A 22089-nucleotide genomic window follows, 5' to 3' on the forward strand; every position below is an offset into this window, starting at 1 on the left:
TTCTGAGCTTGCCAGCTCTCCCTCCTGAGAGTATACTGTTGCTCAATGAATCTTCACTTTGCTTACTTGGCCTCTGTGTCTCGTCTCTGAATTATTTCTGTGACAAAACAAGAACCTACCCTCTGGCAATAGAATTGCTGGATCATATGGTAGTTTTGTTTTTAGTTTTTTGAGGCATCTCCATACTGTTTTCCACAGTGGCTGCACCAGTTTACATTCCCACCAACAAGTGTACAAGGTTTCCCTTTCTCCACGTCCTTGCCAACATTGGGTGTTTGTGCTCTTTTTGATGATAGCCATTCTGACAGGTGTGAGGTGTGGTATCTCATTGTGGGTTTTTTTTTTTTTTTTTGCGGTATGCGGGCCTCTCACTGTTGTGGCCTCTCCCGTTGCGGAGCACAGGCTCCGGACGCGCAGGCCTAGCGGCCATGGCTCACGGGCTTAGTTGCTCCGCGGCATGTGGGATCTTCCCGGACCAGGGCACGAACCCGTGTCTCCTGCATCGGCAGGCGGATTCTCAACCACTGCGCCACCAGGGAAGCCCGGTTTTTTTTTTTTTTAATAATCTTTTTTTTTTTTTTTGTACGCGGGCCTCTCACTGTTGTGGCCTATCCCGTTGTGGAGCACAGGCTCCGGACGCGCAGGCTCAGCGACCATGGCTCATATGCCTAGCCGCTCCGCGGCATGTGGGATCCTCCCGGACCGGGGCACGAACCCGTGTCCCCTGCATCGGCAGGCGGACTCTCAACCACTGCGCCACCAGGGAAGCCCTTAATAATCTTTTTTTTTAAAAGTAAATTTATTTATTTATCTTTTGCTATGTTGGGTCTTTGTTGCTATGCGCCGGCTTTCTCTAGTTGTGGCGAGTGGGGGCTGCTCTTTGTTTCGGTGCGCAGGCTTCTCATTGTGGTGACTTCTCTTGTCGCAGAGAACGGGCTCTAGGCAGGCGGGCTTCCGTAGTTGTGGCTCATGGGCTCTAGAGCACAGGCTCAGTAGTTGTGGCACATGGGCTTAGTTGCTCCGCGGCATGTGGGACCAGGGCTCAAACCTGTGTCCCCTGCATTGGCAGGTAGATTCTTAACCACTGTGCCAGCAGGGAAGTCCCTCACTGTGGTTTTGATTTGCATTTCTTTGGTGATTAGTAGTACTGAGCATCTGTATGTCTTTGGAAAAATGTCTGTTCAGGTCTTCAGCCATTTTTTAATTGAGTTTGATTTTTTTGATATTGAGTTGTATGAGCTATTTATGTATTTTGTATATTATCAGTCATATCATTTGCAGCTATTTTCTCCCATTGCATAGGCTGTCTTTTCATTTTGTTGATGGTTTCCTTTGCTGTGCAAAAGCTTTTAAGTTGAATTAGATCTCATTTGTTTATTTTTGCTTTTGTTTCCTTTGCTTTAGGAGACAGATCCAAAAAAATATTGCTATGATTTATGTCAAAGAGTGCTCTCCCTATATTTTCTTCTAGGAGTTTTATGATTTCCTGTCTTACATTTAGGTCTTTAATCCATGAAGTCTCTGAAATTATATGCAAAATTTTGTTTGTGATTTTTCCTCCTTAGTGGAAAAGGTCCATAGTCTTCATCAGATGCTACAAAAGATTTATTACCCTCTTTGATCTGGTTCATGTATGACAATTATCCACCCATTAAGTACTTTATGATAGCAATTATGCCTTTTATAAAGTTGATGCTAAATCCTTCTATACTTTTTATTTTATTTATTTATTTTATTTTTTGGCTGTGTTGGGTCTTCGTTGCTGCGCGTGGGCTTTTCTCTAGTTCTGGCAAGCAGGGGCTACTCTTCATTGCGGTGCACAGGCTTCTCACTGTTGTGGCTTCTCTTGTTATAGAGCATGGGCTCTAGACATGCAGGCTTCAGTAGTTGCAGCACATGGGTTCAGTAGTTGGCGGTATGCAGGCCCTAGAGCATGTGGGCTTCAGTAGTTGTGGCGCATGGGCTCAGTAGTTGTGGCTCACAGGCTTTAAGGCACGTGGGCTTCAGTAGTTGTGGCATGCGGGCTCTAGAGTGCAGGCTCAGTAGTTGTGGCGCACGGGCTTAGTTGCTCTGCAGCGTGTGGAATCTTCCCGGACCAGGAATTGAACCCGTGTCCCCTGCATTGGCAGGAGGGTTATTAACCACTGAGCTACCAGGGAAGTCCCTCCTTCTATACTTTAATAGTTCCTTGTTAATGGATCCCTCCTCTCCCTCCTCTCCCTCCCTAAACTGGTTAACATTTTCTAGTGCCAATCCTCGGCATATGCTTGGACCCCAGTTAGAACCTTTTGTTTAGCAGATGCTTCTTAAATTGTAATAGGCATACAAGTCACCTGGAGAACTGTTAAAATGAATATTCTGAGTCAGTAGATATGGAATGAGTCCTGCAAGTCTGCATTTCCAACAAGTTCAAGGTGAAGCTGTTCATAGACCACAGTTTGAGTAGTCAAGGGCTAGACTATGTATATCTTGAGGGAAGAGGTCTTGTGCCTAGTAGTGGCTGATACATAGAACCCACTACATGTTTCCCTCCTCACATTTATTCATTTATCGGTTCATTCTTTCATTTTACCTACAACCTATAAATGCCAAGTATTTATCAGGCACTAAACGACTTAATAGGAGTAAATAGATGATTAAGTGTAAGTCTTACCTTTCTTGAACTAGTTTTTAGTCTTGTTTGGTAAACAAAAGAATTAAATTTGGTTATACTGACCTTGAGTTGGTAGCACATTAAAAGGCGCTCAAAGATTAGATGGATGAAGTACCTGTGGAGCATCCAATAGATAGTTGATCTGGACTGTCCATTAATTCTGTTGACGTGACCTATAGCTGCATTAACTGTGACTGCTACATTACAAATTTGGCTAGTTATGCCTGTAATCTGCCAAAACCCATAGTCTTTGTTTTTCATGTGAAGAGCTGGGCTTTAAGTATGTTGAATTTGAAGTGACAGAGGTATATAAAAGCAGAATTGTCTTGTAGGCATTGGAAGTGTGGCTTTAGAGAATATAGCTAGAGATGTTAAAAATTCATTTTATAAACAGCAAAGCACTAAAAAAAGGTTAACTGTTGCTATTACTATTTTGAGGGTAAACATATGAGTAAAAATTGTCAGAAGGAGATATGTTTATTTATGTTTGTTTTCCTTCCTTGACAGTTTTAAAAACCATGTGTGGTTTTAGCCTTCTAGTACTGTAAGCTTATAATCTGATATTTCAAGAACAGTGTATAAAAACTACAGATAAACAGAATCATAGTGTTTTAATTTTTTCCCTTTTATGATATATGCAATTGAAGGTGTTTATTATACATAGCAGAAAAATTGGAAACAATCTTGAATGGTCAGGAAAATGGTTAAAAAATTATGAGTTGCCATCTGAAATAATGCTGAGAACAAGTTATTTTAATAATATGGGGAAATGCTATTAATAGAAAAAGCATAATACAAAATTGCATGTACTGCATGATATCAGCCATATTAAAATGAGTAAATAAAAAGAACTAGAAGGAAATATATCAAATTATGTCATTTCTTAGTATTTAGGATTATAGATTTATTTCCCCCTTTATTATAATATACATATGCATCTTCCATAAAAAGAAATTTTTATTTCAAGAATTCATTGAAATGACAACAAAATGATCTGTGGTTTTAAGTAGACTTTGTCATGCAACTTTAGTGCAAGTTATCAAAGTTTTATGATACACCTAGTATTTCTGTACAGTTGTCTTTTTCTGTTACCTATTAAGATAGTGACATGTAATCGTGTGTTTATCAGAATCATCCATGTAGTAATTAAAAATATGCATGCCTCAGCTCTATCCCTGAGATTCTAATTAATTAAGTAGATCAAGAGCAGGGTAAGCATTCATAGTTTCTAAAAGGACCACAATTGATTTAAATAGGCACCGTAGCTGGGAAAGTTGTCTGTAAGCAGAAACTGTTTTGTATGATACTTGCATTGCACTTAACAGCAGCAGATACAAACTTTTGAACTAATATTTTAACGCCTTCGCTTGCATTTAGTTGTTAAACTTCAGGGAAAGGAGCATATCTGAGTCACAGAAAATAAATCCAAAATAGATACTATACATTGTTTAAAAGCTAGCTAGAAAACAACCTTGTAAAAGAGTCCATTTAATAATATTCCATATCTAATTCATGATGTTTGGGGTTTTATCTTTTTCTTCTTAGTGAGTGGAGTGCCATAGAAAAAGAAATGGGTGATGGACTGCAGAGTGCTGGTCATCATATGGATGTGTAAGTACCCAGAGAATTTAAGGTAGAACCTGAGGTGACATTAGTGGTGAAGTGCTAGTGATTCTTCTGTTCTTCTGTTTTTATAAAGTTTGCTGGCATTTATATTATGCTCTCTGTATATAGATTTGACTTAAAGAAGTTTATCTCGGGAATGCAAGATTAATTTAACATTCAAAAATCTTTCAGTTCAATTCACATATTAGCAGAATAAAGAAGAAAACCCATGTGTTCATTTTCAGTACATGCAGAAAAAGTATATCAACATCTATTCACAGTAAAAATTTTCATCAAACTAGGAATATAAAGCATTTCCTCAGTCTAAAACTTACAGCTAATACTGTACTTAATAGTGAAATATTGGTGTTTCCTAAAATCAGGAACAAGGCAAGGTTGTCTGCTTCCACCACAACTAGTAAAAATGGTAGTAGAGGTCCTGGTCAGTGCAGTAAGACAAGAAAATCAAATAAGGGGCATACATCTTAGAAAGGAAGAAGTAAAACTCTATTTGCAGTTAACAGGATCTTTTATGTAGAAAATCATGAAGAATCAACCAAATATATTATGGAATAGCTGAATTTAATGAGAATGCATGATACACAATGAATATATTTTAAAAAGTTGTTTTTACGTACTAGTAACAATTGGAAAATAAAAATGCCATTTATAATAGCATCAAAACAGAATACTTACAGATTAATTTAATGAAATATGTGAAAGACCTCTACACTGAAAACTTTATATATAAACATTGCTGAGGGAAAGTAAAGACCTAAATAAATGGAGAGATTAAACCATGTTCATAGATTGATTGGAATACTCAGTAGTGTTAATATGACCATTCTTCCTAAATCACAGTCCCAATCAAAACTCCAGTGACTTTTTAATAGAAATTGATAAGCTGATTCTAAAATTTATATGTAAATTCAAAGACTGTAGAATAGCCAAAACATTCTTGAAAAAGGACAAGCCTGGAATATATTACCTGATTTCAAGACTTAGTATACAGCTATAGTTATCAGGCATTGAGATAAAGAGATCAGTGGAATAGGATGGAGTCCAGAAATAGATCCACATTTACGTAGTTCATTTCAAGAAATGGTTCTGGAATAACTGGATGTCTTCATGGAAAAAAATGAACCTTGAGCCATATCTCACACCTTACATAAAAACTAATTCAATTTGGATGATACACATAAGTGTAAAAGCTAAAATTGCAGGTTTTAGTAGAAAACATAGGAGAATATTGTTGCAACCTTTGAGTAAGCAAAAATTTTTTAAAGCAGATATGAAAAGAAAAATATTTTTTAAATGGTAAATTGTTCTTCATCAAAATTAAAAATGTTGCTTATCAGAAGATGCCATTGGAAGTGGAAGGAATGTGGGAGTACAGTTTCAGTTGGGGAAGATAAAAAGTTCTGGAGATGAATGGTGGTAATGGTTGCACAACCATATGAATGTACTTACTGAACTGTACACCAATAAATCGTTAAAAAGGTGAATTTTACATTATATTTTACCACAAACACACACAAACGCACCATTAAGATAATGAAGAGGCAAGCCACTGGGAGTAAACATTTCCAACCATAATATATAAAGAACTCCTACAACCGAATAATAAAAAGACAAAAATATATTTATTTTATCTAAGTATTATTTGGGGGGAGGGGGGCTGTTATATAAGCTGACTAGCTGCTTTTCAACCTTTTTTTGTTGTTGTTGTTTTTGTGGTACGCGGGCCTCTCACTGCTGTGGCCTCTCCCGTTGCGGAGCACAGGCTCCAGACGCGCAGGCTCAGCGGCCATGGCTCACGGGCCCAGCCGCTCCGCGGCATGTGGGACCTTCCCGGACTAGGGCATGAACCCGTGTCCTCTGCATCGGCAGGCGGACTCTCAACCACTGCGCCACCAGGGAAGCCCTTCAACCTTTTTGTTAAGTCTTCCTGCATTCTGTTGACTGGACATTTTTAGTATTTGCAAGAATTTGGGATTATTCCTTTACTTGGTTTATTTAAAATGTTAAATAAAATTAATTTTAGTAATGATATCTAAAAAATCTTTACCATTTACCCTTTTCTACCCAAAGATGTGCTGCTTATCCCTACACTATGCTTCCTATCCTCAAGCCACCAGCCACCTATCTTCTTTTTTGTTTTCTTAACATTAACTTTTCCAGACTTGTAGATACATGAACTAAAGGCAGTTTTACCTACTCTTAACAATGATTCTCAAGATGTCTTTCAGTCACATAGGGGAAATTCCACACTCTAACAAATGTAAATTTATATTTACAGAATACATATTTTGCCTACTTTTATAAATACTGTAAACACATCACTTTTCAGTGAGCATTAACGTAGATTTTTTGTTTGTTTTTAGAATTCAGTAAACTTGTTTACTTGTCTACATGAAGTGGGCTTGGAGACATAAAATATATTTTTCTTTTATGCCCATGCTAGGGAATCAGAATTAATTTGAAAAAAGGATGTTTCTTATACCCTACAGAAGTAGTAAATGACATAGCCCATGTCCTTAGGGAATTTATAATGTGATCAGAGAAAACCAACATAAGAGACATTTTTTTGATAAAATTTAAGTCCTCAATTTTTGATAAGATATCAGAAGTAGAGTGATGACTAGGACTAAAGAAGTCTGGGAAGATTTCTAGAGGTGTTGAGATACGTATGGTAGGATTTGGAGAAGTAGTGTGTGCAAGGTAAGACTCAAGGCCAGGAACAAGAGTGGCACGACAGTGAAGGGCTTGTCCAGATCAAAGCAGAGGTTGCTATTGAGAATTAGAATAAAATAAGGCTTCTAAAATTTTCGGTAATCTTTATTTGCTCGATTTTTCCTTTTGTAGCTTTTTGGCATTACTGTATATAGTTGCTACCAGGAACACTAAGGTACCAATTATACTAAACTCTTATTCTTTCTACAGATTTTGTAGCCCTTTTTGTAATATATTTGAACAAAAGATATTACAGTGCTTCTTAAGCTACCTTAAGAAGGATCGTTTTTTGTTTGCTTTGTTTTTCTATTTCTAAGACCTTGCTCATCAAAACATTTAGGTAAATAAAATTTGTCATGGTAATTAAAGATTGCTGAAGGGGGGAGGGATAAATTAGGAGTGTGGGATTAACAGATACAAACTACTGTACATAAAATAGGTAAGCAACAAGGGTTTACTGTATAGCACAGGGAACAATATTCAGTATCTTATAATAACCTATAATGGAAAATCTGAAAGAAATATATCTACATATATAACTGAATCACTTTGCTGTACACCTGAAACTAACATAATATTGTAAATCAACTGTACTTCAATTTTAAAAAGTTGTTATAAATGTTTCTAAGTGCTTATTCTCACTTTCTATACTTGCTTTTGTCACTCATGGGTAGCAAATGGTCTGTGGACCACGCTTTGAATAGCCCTTCTTTAGAGCTTCAATACTTTGTGTCCTGATAAAGGTTACTCTATGCAATGTTTTTTATTTTTTTATTTTTATTTTAAAAATTGTTTTATTTAAAACATTTTTTTACATCACATTTTTTTATTCAAAGTCACAAAAATTATAATCATCCTCATCAGTTCACTCAGTCCCATGTAATTAATTTTTTTCATCTTGATCTTTTGTTAGTAATTTTATGAATTCATCAGTTTTCCATCAGAGTTCTGAAAATGCTTATTCATTCAGTTCAGCAGTATAGTCAGTTACCAGAAACCTGTACTTGTCAGAGTCTTTTCCATGAATTCCTTGAAGATGAAACCCTTTTATAGGAACATTTCTGCAAAAGCATCAGAGTACACCCAGAACTGTCTGTAAATGACAAAAGACTTTAAAATGACCATGGTTAAAGATTTGATGAAAGTTCATAATAATGCATTTGACAAGGAAATTTAGTTATTTCTAAGATATACATTTGCAATGTTTTTTAAATAGGTATGCATCTTCTATTGATGATATTTTAGAAGATGAAGAACATTATGCAGATCAATTAAAGGAGTATCTTTTTTATGCAGAAGCACTGAGGTAAGTATAATACATGTTCCAGATGCAGCCCTGTGGCTGGTCACCACTCATATGCTACTCTAAAATAAAGATTTTTAAATGAGTTCATTCCCCCAGATATTGAATGAGGTCTCATTGTATTCCTGTGTGTTACAGAGTGCTAGACATAGCTATTTAAGATGAGCCCTGTGCTTGAAGCATTTTGTTGATAAAACCTGTTAGTCTCAGACTTCAGGTCTGTCTGTATGTTGTTCTGCTTTTTCCAGTTTGAAGATTGGAAACAAAGTATAGATTGAGAGTGTGTAGCATAATCTGTCACTAGGTTGTACGTTACCATTTAAATTCTGTATTTTTTTCCATACCTGCATATTTTATCTCCTTAGTAAGGTTGTACAACTTCTTAATGTCAGGACTTTTTCTTCTCTCTTTTTTTTTTGCTGTATGCGGGCCTCTCACTGTTGTGGCCTCTCCCGTTGTGGAGCACAGGCTCCAGACGCGCAGGCTTAGCGGCCATGGCTCACGGGCCCAGCTGCTCCGCGGCATGTGGGATCTTCCCAGACTGGGGCACGAACCCGTGTCCCCTGCATTGGCAAGCGGACTCTCAACCACTGCGCCACCAGGGAAGCCTTGTCTTCTCTTTTTATAGTATCTTCTACAGAGCCAAACAATTCTCTGGGAGATAGTCAATTTAGAAAAATGAATTGTTTTCCTATCACTTTTTGGGGGGCCAAATTATTATTATTTTAAAATTTGATTACAACCGATTTTGTTGGCATTAAAATTTTAAATGTGAATGGATATAAACCCCAAACCAGAAATTAAGTTTGGTAAAAATGGGAATAGGAGTTTTCCGGTAATTACAGATTAGAAGGCAGAAATCAATTTAGAGAAACATAGACAAACCCCATGTTTACAATGGTTGTGCCACAGATTTAAACTGCAGTAGTGCATTAGTAAACTGTTCACACTGAGATCTTCACCTTGAGATTTGACAGCTGTTTCTTGAAAAAATATCTCAGTACCTTGTGCAAATAAATTGGTCTTTCCTGTGCCTGAGCACACTTAAAATTTTTCCATTGTATATATACAAAACACCTACCATTTGGGCAGGGCAAAATGCATACTTTCATAACAAAACTATAATGTACCTCTCAAGTATGAATAATACACACATAATACATGGTATACAGTATTTACAAAATATAAAATATAATACAAGCTGTTTGTAATTTTTTAAACTTATCTTTTGCCCTTGTATATTGCAACAAGGTAATTTTCCATTTCTGTACCACTGCTTTTCAAGAGTCCAGGGATTTTGGAAAAGCTGTGTTTTACATACATACTGAAATCTGAGATCTAAGTTTGAACTTTTAGGAGAGTTTTAAAGTGTACTGCCATCAACTCCCTATTTTGGTTGGAATTTTCAATGGTGCTTTCCATCCAGTGACTAGGAGGCTTTGGAAGAACACTAGGAGAAAGTGGATCACTGAACTTTACCCCAGCATAATTCTTCTTTTGGCTCACTTCAGTTAGAAATGATGATTTCTTCAAATGCTTATTTTTAATATTCTCAGTATTTTTAAAAGGCTTTTTTTCCTGATTCTGAATTATATCAGATGAAACAGAATCCTGCCAAAAGTTATTTTCATTTCTTTTTGCAGAGGTGATCTTGGTTAGTGGTAAGTTACATTTGCTTTTCTGTCTATTTATCTTTGGTTGTTCACACAAGTGTATATACCATGAACAAGCTGGCTGTGGGGAATGGCAATTTTCTACGATTTTCCATCTTTGATTTTAAAACTACTTTCTATCATCTTGTCCAGTTATACATATAATACATAGAAGAAAATGGTTTCTGTCTGCCCTCTACTTTCTGTTTTAACAACTGCTTCAAGAACTTTACTGCCTTAATTCCAGTCACTTTCCTAGCTCAAGTGATCCTTATAGGAAGCCATGAGGAGATGGAAAGACAAGGTAATCTATTAGATCACTGCCCTTTCAACACTTGTAATATGGTAGGGAAGCAGGACACAAATAGAAAGCCAGAGCACAAGGTAACATAATCCATGTCAAAAAGGGTAACTGCCAACAGAGCTCCCTGGTTTTAATAACGTTCTAGAAAATAAAGGAATCTTACTAGGAAACAAGTACAAAAGCGAGCTTTTACATTATCACTAATATTACGGAAGAGCCATGGAATTGAAAGGAACCTACACAAAATTTAAGTAATCACGGTGGACAAATTTAATTTTTTGCAAGGCACAGCTTGATAAGCTACAAATCTCTCAAACCAATATTCTTTCAACAAATGTCAGTAACTTATTTTCATTAGTATTATGAAGGTTTTTGAAATTAAAGTCAAAATGTTTTATTTTGATATAAAGGTTACTTTAAGTAATATAGCGACTTAATACTGTTTAAGTTTTAATCAATTTTATCCTAGTCCTGTAGCAGCTGGGCAGCATATCGTCAATTCAGTTGGTAACTTTTCTTTCGAAAACTTCATCATTCTGGACACAAGTAATAATACTACCTTCCATTAAGAAAGCCTGGCACAGTATACAGTGGGAATAGTTAAACAGTAAATGCCGTTCATCTGATAGACTAGCACAGAGAACTTATCGCTTCGAAGAGGCAACAACTCTGCTGTCGCTCCTGCCAACTTTCGAAGTTGAAAAGTACAGCTAAGTAGGTTGGCCCGGCGAGGAGCAGTGCCCCAGTTGGACTGGCGCCCCACACCGGGCACCCCATAACTCAGTAGAAAGCCAACTGGAAGTGGGCAGCTGCCAGCCTATGGCAAACCCCACACCAGGCAGCGAGAGACCGTATGCACGTCCTGACGAGTCTTGGCACTACCAACGGTCGGTCCCCTATCACTTTTAAAATCAGCCTAAGAATTCTGTTAATAAAACAGAGGAGCACTATTCCTTTAGTTGTTCAGTAGCTGGTATGAAAACATCACATTGTTAGCCCTTTTCCTTCTAGAGTTTTGAGTAGTAAGAAGTTACGCCAAGGACTTCCCTGGTGGCGCAGTAGTTAAGAATCCTCCTGCCAATGCAGGGGACACAGGTTCGAGCCCTGGTCCGGGAAGATCCCACATGCCGCGGAGCAACTAAGCCCACGTGCCACAATTACTGAAGCCCACGCACCGCAACAAAGAGTAGCCCCTGCTCACTGCAACTAGAGAAAGCCCGCACGCAGCAATGAAGACCCAATGCAGCCAAAAATAATTTTAAAAAAATAAAAAGTTACACCAAGGTGTTTTCAAGTTATGGACCAAAAGAAAGTTGCTGAACACAGTGGAATTCTCTGCAGCTCTTAAAAGTTATAGAAGAGATTAATGATGTGTATTGATACAGAAATATATGTGTCTTTGGTATATAAATAGTTGAGAAAGGAAAGATGTAGAATTACTGGGGGTGGGTGGATATGTGTATTTGTAAATGCCTAGGTAAAGTCTGGAACGATATATACTATCTATTAACATGAATTATGTCTGGATAGTGGCACTGGGGAAAAGAGCATTCTTGAAACTTATTTTGTTCATTCTTGTATTAGAATCTTTTTTTTTCTCAGTGAGCATGGATTACTTTTATGAAAATAAAAACTAATAGACGTTTCTAAATAAAAAGAAGAAAGCTTTGAGATAATGTCCTTTTAAACAAGGCTCAGTTGTTATGTGAGATTATAGCATTAGTTCCTGTGTTATACAAAAGGGATTTTTAAATGTATGTGATAATGGTATGTTTATTGAAAAAAATGTTGCAAGTATTGGAAAACAACCTTATTTGTTTTAAGTATATATAAAGTTTTTATGCTTAGGTTCTGCTAGATTAAATTTTTAATGTTGGGCTACTACATTTTTTTTTTTTTTTTTTTTTTTGTGGTATGCGGGCCTCTCACTGTTGTGGCCTTTTCCCGTTGCGGAGCATAGGCTCCAGACACACAGGCTCAGCGGCCATGGCTCACCGGCCCAGCCGCTCCGCGGCATGTGGGATCTTCCCAGACCGGGGCACGAACCCGTGTCCCCTGCATCGGCAGGCGGATTCTCAACCACTGCGCCACCAGGGAAGCCCTGGGCTACTACATTTTAAACTTGAAAATTCTGTATATAAAAGTTCCGACCGTAGTAAGATGTGAATGCCTCCCCTTTACCCTTGAAAAAAAAATTTTTAACATATTAGTGGAGAAGCCACAAAAATTAAATGGCAGCACTTTCTTTCATCCCTAGGGCTGTGTGCAGGAAACATGAACTTATGCAGTATGATTTGGAGATGGCTGCTCAGGACTTAGCGTCCAAGAAGCAGCAGTGTGAGGAACTGGCAACTGGGGTGAGTGGTTTTCCATTTAGGTCTCTGGTATTCCTATAGCAAACCTTAAGTGGAATGGACTGCAGGATGCCTGTAGCTTTTACAGGGAAATAATTTGTGGGGAACTTTATAATTCTTTTGTTTGTGATCTTGATATAAAAGGATGTACGCCATTAAAACATATATTATATTAGTGTTGTAAGAATTTTGCCAACATTGCTGTGTGTAATAAGAACCATCTCTTTTCTGATTAAGTCCAAGTGAAAAAACATTATTCTTTGGGATTGAAATAATGACCTTTGCCAGGTTTAATTTTACCTGGTATATTATAGAAATTTTAGTTAACTTTGAAAAACTTTGCCTTTTTAGAATCAGTGCCTCTCTCCTAACAGGGAGCTTTTTGTATACTTTATTCTTGAATGCTTACAGTGAATACTTGTGAAGAAAATTCCTTATCTTATTGTATTGGACTTAGATCATTTTTATAATCAGCTTTCTACTGTCCAGCTATTTCATTGGAATAAAAAAGCTGTCATGGTGAGAGCACACAATCTGGAAGTAAAGAAGCAGTTACAATGCCACCATTTATGAGTCATTTCATAGTTAACAAGTACTTTACTTGTGAAAGTGCTTGTGGGCTACCCACATAGAGATATGTGGGAAAAGACCTCTAGCCATGAAACAGGTACACACTGTCTTGATTTAATTTTAAAATCCAGGGGAAATTCCCAGTCCATTTTCAGGGAGCTTGGTTCTCTACTCCTAAATGTGTTTCCCTCAGTAAACTCCAGAGAATGAGGAAATGGTAAAGCAGTGAAGCTTGAGGCTTGGATTTAGGCATCCTGTTTTACTCATAGATACCAAGTTTTAGTGTGAGTTACACAGATTTGAAATAGCTTCTTTAGTTTATTTTCACTGTTGCCTGTTGAATTTTATCTATTTTTTATATCACAGAGTAATTAGAAAAAATATGATCACTAACATAAAGAAATAACTTGCCTAATACTTCACCTAGAAGTTTTCCATATGATGAAGAAGCTCAGTTAAAATTTTTCCCTTTTTGATTCTTCCATATTTTCCAGTGTTAGAAATCTTATTAGTAGCTCCCTGGTTATAAGGCTTGTGGTGTTTTCTGTCTGAGCTAGGGAGGAAATGGCTATTTCCCCTTTAAAAAAAAAAATAATTGTGGTAAAATATCCAGAACATAAGATCTATTATCTTAACCATTTTTAATGGTAAAGTTCAATAGTAGTAAGTACATTTACATTGTTGTGTAACCAACCTGCAGAACTGTTTTCATCTTTGCAAAATCGAAACTCTGTACCTGTTAAATATCAACTGTCAATTTCCCTCTCCACCCAGCCTCTGGCAGTCACCATTCTACTTTCTGTCTCTATGAATTTCACTACTTTGGATACCTCATATAAGTAGACTCATATAGTATTTGTCTTTTTGTGACTGGATTATTTCACTTACCACAATGTCCTCAAGGTTCATCCATGTTGTAGCATGTGTCAGAATTTCCTTCCTTTTTAAGGCTGAATAATATTTCAGTGTATATGTGTTGTTTATCCATTCATCTGTCTCTATTTCATTTTAGACCGTGAGAACATTTTCTTTGAAGGGAATGACTACCAAGCTCTTTGGTCAAGAAACTCCAGAGCAGAGAGAAGCCAGAATAAAGGTGCTAGAAGAACAAATAAATGAAGGAGAACAACAACTTAAGTCTAAAAATCAGGAAGGCAGGTAAAAATGCTGAGGTGTTTTAACATGGCTAGACATGTTGACTTTGTGACAGATTGTTTATAACCATCGCCAGCTTCACCAGTGTCCCTGGATGTAGCCTGTTCTTCTAAAATGCAGTGATTGAGTATTCCTAAGAAATTTGAGTAATCAAAAATCATGTTGCATAGAAACAGTTGTTTTAGTGTCAGGGAAAGAGGAAGAAGAAAGTATCTAAGCTTCATAATACTATTTTCCTGTACTTTTCATGATTTCTATCCTTTGCACATTCCCTCTGCCCTTTTCTGTCAGTTAAAAGCCTGATCATTCTCCAGTGCCAAGCTCTTGAATTACTTCTCTTGTGAAGCTTTCTCTTATCCTCACAGGCTGTCGTAGCACTTGGTTCATGTCAGTATTGCATGGCAGTTTTGTAGACTGTTGGGCTCATTTTTCATATTGTTGTTTTCACCTGATAGTTGTTGAGTAGACCAAGGCAGACCGAGAGTGTATCACTGATTTGGAGGTGGTTTTGTTAATTTTTAAAACTTCCGGCATCAAGTAAGTCAAACTAAACTCTCATGAATAGAGTTTAAAAGACAGTGGTTAAGATTCCGCACTTCCACTGCAGGGTGCGTGGGTTCAATCCCTGGTCAGGGAAGTTCTGCATGCCAGGCGGTGCAGCCAAAAATAAAAAAAAATAAAAAAAATAAAAATAAAGGGACAAATTGCTCTCAGAATTTTTTAAACTCTAGTTGTCATTTAAAGTAAGCACATGATAGGGGCTTCCCTGGTGGTGCAGTTGGGAGTCCTCCAGCTGATGCAGGGGACACGGGTTCGTGCCCCAGTTCGGGAAGATCCCACACGCCGCGAAGCGGCTGGGCCCATGAGCCATGGCTGCTGAGCCTGCGCGTCTGGAGCCTGTGCTCCGCAATGGGAGAGGCCACAACAGTGAGAGGCCTGCATACCGAAAAAAAAAAAAAAATTAAGCACATGCTAAATGTGATACATAATCCATCTTGTTGAAAAGAATGTATGTTTTCCAGTGACCCCAGGAAGGCAACTTCATGTGGCATCTGTTAGGCTTATGAGCTGGTTCAGGAAGCCATTTACATCTGTCTTATGGGAATAATTTGAAGCTGGAATTCTTGTGGCAAAATAGAGATTATTAAAATGTAGATGAGTGTATGACTGTATGCTTTTTCTCCCACTGTAATTTTTACGAAAAGAAAAAAAATAGAACTATCTTATACACGCAATAGCTTTTTCTTCTATATAGACAAAAACCCAACTCAAATGAGAAGTGGTTATTCAAATTTATAATATGTAGTTTACTTAATTTAAATAATAATAATAATAATGACTATACCTTTTATTTCAGAGAATTTGTCAAAAATGCTTGGGCTGATATTGAACGCTTCAAAGAACAAAAGAACCATGATTTAAAGGAGGCCCTCATAAGCTATGCAGTCATGCAGATCAGTATGTGCAAAAAGGTAGGTTTTGGTTTCAGTGAAGGTACAAGTATATTCAGAAGTGCCTGCAAATTTCTTTAACATCGGTTTCTTATTTGGACCAAAGTATTTATCATTTTCATTTTTAAAGTCCATTCTTCTCTTCCAGAATGTTTCTCAGTTTCTCTACTTAATTTTGAAAGAAGGGTCATAATCAAAATATCAATTACCGAGTCTCTACTCATCTAAAGTTCCAAATTTGTATGCCCCGTTTATAACTTGTATGTGAAAATATGTACTAACAACATTACTCTGGTTACATGTCCCAGGGTTACTGCCCTTGGACAGGGCAGTACAGTACCATTTCTAACAGTGATATATACTTTGACTGGAAAATGGTTTCAGTGTTATTTTGGGAAACTGTGGCTGCAATACGGTTTGTTGTCAGAGTAAACCCTTCACGTAGTTGACATCTCAGTAGAAGGCATGGACGTTGAAGCTTATTCTGGTTAAAATAAATGTTTTGGCAGTGATGGAGATCTTTCTAAAACACTATTATAAGAACAAAATACAAAATATTCCTTAACCTCTTCTTCATAACCCAGGATCTGCCTGTGCAACCACCAGTCAGCCCCAGCGCTTTACATTTCTCTAGCACTTCGCAATTTATTGAGCGATATAACATGCTTTATCTCAGTATATCACATAGTAAGATGGATTCCCATATTTATGAAGACATTCTTAGAGGGAAAAAAAATCACACTCATACAAACACTCTTATGCTTTAATTTATCCAAAGTTCGTATTTTCTGGCTTGGAACCGTCACTTTCTTAGCTGTTTTTACTTGTATGACCAGAAATAGCAGTAGACAACAAAGATGTTTTGAGACAGAAACAACAGACTCACACATTAGTCATTGGGCCAAATTTATAGTTATGCTTCAGTGAAATTGTAAGTTACTTCATGTTGTACATCTTTGGGGTCACTTGAGAGAAGTTACAACCATGACTGATCAATCTGCAAATGCTGATGGTTGAATATATTGTAGTTTGGGGTGTTTTTGTCTCTGCTGCTGTCATCCCATCAGTTCCTTCTGCTGCTTCACGTTTACTGTCTTTCTAATCTGCCTTTTTAACTCTTCGGTGGTCTGAAAGATCAGAAAACAAAGGTTTTTAGTGTTGGTTTTGTTTTGTTTTATTCCTGTAAAAGATTCATTAATAGGTTCCTGTGATCTCCCATTTGCTTCTTGTCCAAGAATGCAGATTTTGTGTAATGGCTCAAAGGACTTTGCCCCTGCCACTTTGCTTAGGGTGAGCGGATTGAGGGTGCTAAAAAGTAATCTCTGGATAAACAAGATATTACTGTAGGTATGTGCGGACACACTGTTGGGTATCTGGTGTATCCTAAGATAATAACTATAGAGTAACAACAGTTTACTCACGTGAGATTAGTAAGAGTGTATGTTTACCTTATTTCTTAGGAACAGTGTTGCAGTGTTTCATGTTTTATTTTCTTGCCTAAGTGGAGTGGATTCTTATATTTGAAAATGTACAGTGCTATTTTCTTTAGAAACTTAAAAAATTAAGTATGAGAAGTCAAGATTAACATCAGCTTTTTTTGGTAAATGTGGGTATCTATATATTTCAAGTTATTTTATCTTTTTAAATTAAAAAAAATAACATATATGCTCATTGTAAAAATTTCAAATAAGCCAGAAGCTTATTTGTAAATTTTTACTTATTAAGTAAAAATTCTCCTCCTCCTTCCCCAAATCCCTTTTTGAAAACTCAACACTGTTACATCTTCATGTTTATCTTTTCAGACTCATTTGTACATATACAATCATTTAGAAAATACACACTTTCCTTTCCCACAAAAACAGGATTGCATTATATGTGCTAGTGTGTAGCTTTTGTTTTTTCCTTTACTGTCTTATGGATGTCTTACTAGGACAGTGCACATGAGATCTGTCTTATCCATTCTACCAACAAATCCTCCATTAGATACTACTTTATCCAGGCAATCTGGGACATTTTAAAAGATTTTTTGGGGTTTTTTTTTTTCTTTTTGTATTCCATCAGGGAGGAAGAAAAGCTAAAAAGATTAATTTTTTTCCTATTGTTTGAAGCCTCAATAAATATTGACAAACTTAAATGTTTAAATATTAAAGAAAATATTCTTTCTTCATAAATTAGCAGTTATTGGCAAATATATATCTTGTTTATTGAAAACATACCTTTATTTCTACCACTGTCTAGATTTTACTGTTACATTTTTACAAACATGCATTTTTTTCCCAGTTTCAAACATGCATTTTTGTTTAAGCATGTTAGGTATATTATAGCATATTAGTTTTTTTGCTAAATTGCCTGCTATAACCATTGAAAAGGAGTTGTTAACTTAGTACTTAATTAGTACTTAATTATCAAAATATTGATTATTAGACTAATAAATTAATAATTCATTAATTTATATTTGTTAGACTAATAAGTTTTTTCTTTTGTTTCAAATATTACAGAATTGTTTGGTTTATAAATAGAAATGATATGAATATGTGATATGAGTAAATGAGTTTTTCAAAAAGAAGTTTTAGGAGTTCATTCTGTTTTGAAGATAGGCTCATACAAATGATTCTATTACTTTTTTCAAAAGTATTTGACAATAACTTATATTAGCTATTGCCAGAAGAAGTGTCCTACTTGCTGGACTTGTTAATTATTCCAAAAAGTAAAACTTAGCATACCAGTAAGCCAAATACTTGGGCTTTCTGAATCCTTCCAAAATCACATTTTAAAGTTTTTTTTTTTTTTTTTTTTTTGATTTGTTTGTTTTTAAAGGGAATTCAAGTTTGGACCAATGCTAAGGAATGCTTTAGCAAGATGTAATCCTGTGAAATGAGTTTTTCTTCAATCAAAGTGCCCCAAAACAGAAGCACAAGTAAATAAAAAAATTTAAGTTGCTACCAGTATACACAAAAATATATAAGTTGAGTAAATTCATCTTTCTTTAATTTGATTGTAGTGTTAATATAGCACAAAAGGGTGTATTTTCATGAAGATTAAATATTATAATTTGAGGTTTTGGGGACTGGTGCTGATTCTAAAAATGTTAGATAAAATATGCCAACAAATTGTCAGGCTTCTGAACCAATGAATATCAGGATGTTAGGTAATTTTTAGATGTTCGTTTTAGTGCCCACTGTTTCAGGTCTGCTTATGTAGGGAGTTTTTTCCTAAGATTGAATTCTTATCTTTGTTTGGTAAGACCCACTAATCTGTTATAGGGGGTTAATTTTCCTTGCCTTATAGTTGAGCTGTTTGCTTTGACAAACCTCAGCAGAAACTTAGTGTGGAATCTAAGAATTTCTCCCACATTCTTTAATGCCCCCAAACATTGCATACACTAGAAAATGCCTTCAATGTGTGTTTTACCAGAATTTTGATACTAGTCAAAAATTTTACACTGCCAACAAAGAAGACACAACTTCTCAGATATATAGTAAAATACATTGTTGTGACCTAGGAATTGGTATATAGCAAGCTTTCATTGAGTATGTTACATACAAGCATTAAATTCTCAGATAATTCTTTTTTTTTTTTGGTGGTACGCGGGCCTCTCACAGCTGTGGCCTCTCCCGTTGCGGAGCACAGGCTCCGGACGCGCAGGCTCAGCGGCCATGGCTCACGGGCCCAGCCGCTCCACGGCACGTGGGATCCTCCCGGACCGGGGCACGAACCCGCGTCCTATGCATCAGCAGGCGGTCTCTCAACCACTGCGCCACCAGGGAAGCCCTCAGATAATTCTTAACCTCGGTGATGAGCCTAAATTGACTCTGCTTGGCTCTCTACACATGGCATTTCAGGGTACAAAGTGTAGCATTTCATTGTTTAAGATATATGTAGTGAACATACATGTTAGTATCTTCATTATTAACATCCTTTTTTATTGCTTGGCTGTAATTTTTGTAAAGATAAATTATATTGCTTTTGTGTGTGTGTTTTTGTGGTATATGTTCAGAAGCCAAGCACCCTTGGTATTTTGCTAGCTTCGCAGAACCCTAAGTGTGTACTCATTATTATTAATTATGTAAAAAAAGATTTCCAGTACTGTTCAACATTTGACTTTTTTACATGTTTAAAATGTTGCTGAAGTTTTGTGCTGTTTGCCAAACTTATACAATAAATAAATGAAGTATTGTGTTGATTTTCATATGATTTTTGTTATTTTAACAAAGTGGTCTGTACCTATTAGTGTCTGATGCCCTATGGAAAAATAATATATGCCATATTATATTTTGAAGTGTTTAATTGTATAAATTTGTCTTATGCCAAAATGTTGGGTTTTTTAAAAATAAGATGCTGAAATGATGTCTGATTTTAAAAATTCTACCTTTTTTTTTTCAAAAAAAAGATAAAGTTGTTAGAAGCAAAAGTCATCTTGATAGGTACACATTGCATTCCATTGAATTGTATCATCTCTTGGCTCATGAAATAAAGTAGCTTGGCCTTTAAAAATCAAAAGCCTTTTCTTCCAGCCTAACCTTAGACTAAATATAAAATGTATTAGATTTTTATTCTACTAGCTAACTTAATTTGAAAAGGCCACTGATACCTATGTTTTAAAAGATGATCTTCTCGGAAATATACAAATATTCACTTGGTTGTATGTATATTTAAGTAGGAATTTCTTGATGGGTTGATTTTGAAAAAGTTTCATTTGATGGCACAATAATTCCTTAAAAAAGAACTCTTAATGAAATTTTATGATGGAAATCATTTTTGGTACTATCCATAATAAATATAAAGAAAATCTATATGCATTAACCCTTTTCTGTATTTAAAAACCAGAACTCAAAATGAATTATTTAAAGGGTGAGTTAGATCTCCAAAGATAAGCAATAACTAAAGAAAGAAGACTCATTACATAAATGTAAATACGTAGTAACAGGAAAATTTCATCTTGACAGTGTACTAGTGATGCAGTTAGTGTGGTCAAAGCATTAAAATTAACTGAAGTCATACCTAGCCTTCATTTACATCCAGAAACTTGATGAATGAGTCACTGGTAATTACAGCATAGCATCCAACAAAGGAACTGGGGGTTCTTAAAATTCAAGCATCTTTAGAATAAACACACACGCAGCTTGGAATGGAATGAAAAACCAAGAGTTATGTAAGAGGAATGCTAGGCTTTTTATAGCCTTATAATCATTTTTTAGATATATATGCATATTCTCCTCCAGGGTAGAATTTACTGATTCTCCTGAAAATTTTTCCCTAAAAACATTTAGGAGTTTCTTTCAAGGTTTTGTAACCCCGAAAAATAAAGCAACAGGAGTACAAATCAGAAAAATTGTACTTGCTTCCTAAATAGCTTTACATATTTATATATTTGAAAGGAAGGAAGGGACTAGTGGGGAAAGGAGCTAATTAAATTGAAAGTAAGGACTTCCCTGGTGGCACAGTGGCTAAGAATCCACCTGCCAATGCAGGGGACACAGGTTCGATCCCTGGTCTGGGAAGATCCCACATGCCGTGGAGCAGCTAAGCCCGTGTGCCACAACTACTGAGCCTGTACTCTAGAGCCCATGAGCCAGAACTACCGAGCTCACACGTCACAGCTACTGAAGCCCGAACGCCTAGAACCCATGCTTTGCAACGAGAAACCACTGCAATGAGAAGCCCACACACTGCAACGAACAGTAGCCCCTGCTCGCCACAGCTAGAGAGAGCCCGCGTGCAGCAACAAAGACCCGACACAGCCAAAATTAAATCAAGCAATCAATAAAAATAAATTCAAAGTAACTAGAAGAAAGAAATATTAAAAGTAAGAGCAAAAATCAGTGATACTGGGCTTCCCTGGTGGCGCAGTGGTTGAGAGTCCGCCTACCGATGTAGGGGACACGGGTTCGTGCCACGGTCCGGGAAGATCCCACGTGCCGCGGAGCCTGGGCCCGTGAGCCATGGCCGCTGGGCCTGCGCGTCCGGAGCCTGTGCTCCGCAACGGGAGAGGCCACAGCGGTGAGAGGCCCGCGTACCGCAAAAAAAAAAAAAAATCAGTGATACTGAAAACAGGTAAATTATAGAGGTAACACAGCCAAAAGTTGGTTCTTTGAGAAGAGTAATAAAGTTAAACCTCTAGCAAAACTCAGTGGAAAAAGAAAAAGCACAGATTATCCCTATCAGGAATGAAATTGGGGATGTTATTATAGATCTTACAATCATTAAAAGGATAATAATGGACAAATTTTAACCAATAAATTAGATGAAGTCATCAAATTTCTTGAAAAATAATAGCTTAGGAAAACTGATATGAGACAGAAAATGTAA

At 36.6% G+C, this 22089-nt stretch overlaps 1 protein-coding gene across 2 annotated transcripts in view; it reads left to right on the forward strand.

Moving 5' to 3' along the window:
* Nucleotides 1-19963, forward strand: part of SNX4 (sorting nexin 4) — a 68353-nt gene extending 48390 nt beyond the window's left edge. For both annotated transcript variants that reach the window (XM_059064405.2, XM_067034399.1), the window contains 6 exons: nt 4199-4264; nt 8208-8297; nt 12508-12607; nt 14187-14332; nt 15687-15801; nt 18598-19963. In XM_059064405.2, the coding sequence (XP_058920388.1) occupies nt 4199-4264; nt 8208-8297; nt 12508-12607; nt 14187-14332; nt 15687-15801; nt 18598-18645 (565 nt within the window). In that variant the 3' untranslated portion in view covers nt 18646-19963. The remainder of the gene's footprint in view (nt 1-4198; nt 4265-8207; nt 8298-12507; nt 12608-14186; nt 14333-15686; nt 15802-18597) is intronic.
* The last annotated feature ends 2126 nt before the right edge of the window (nt 19964-22089 follow it).

Source organism: Kogia breviceps, chromosome 5 (assembly GCF_026419965.1).
Source record: "Kogia breviceps isolate mKogBre1 chromosome 5, mKogBre1 haplotype 1, whole genome shotgun sequence".
Lineage (NCBI taxonomy): Eukaryota > Metazoa > Chordata > Mammalia > Artiodactyla > Physeteridae > Kogia > Kogia breviceps.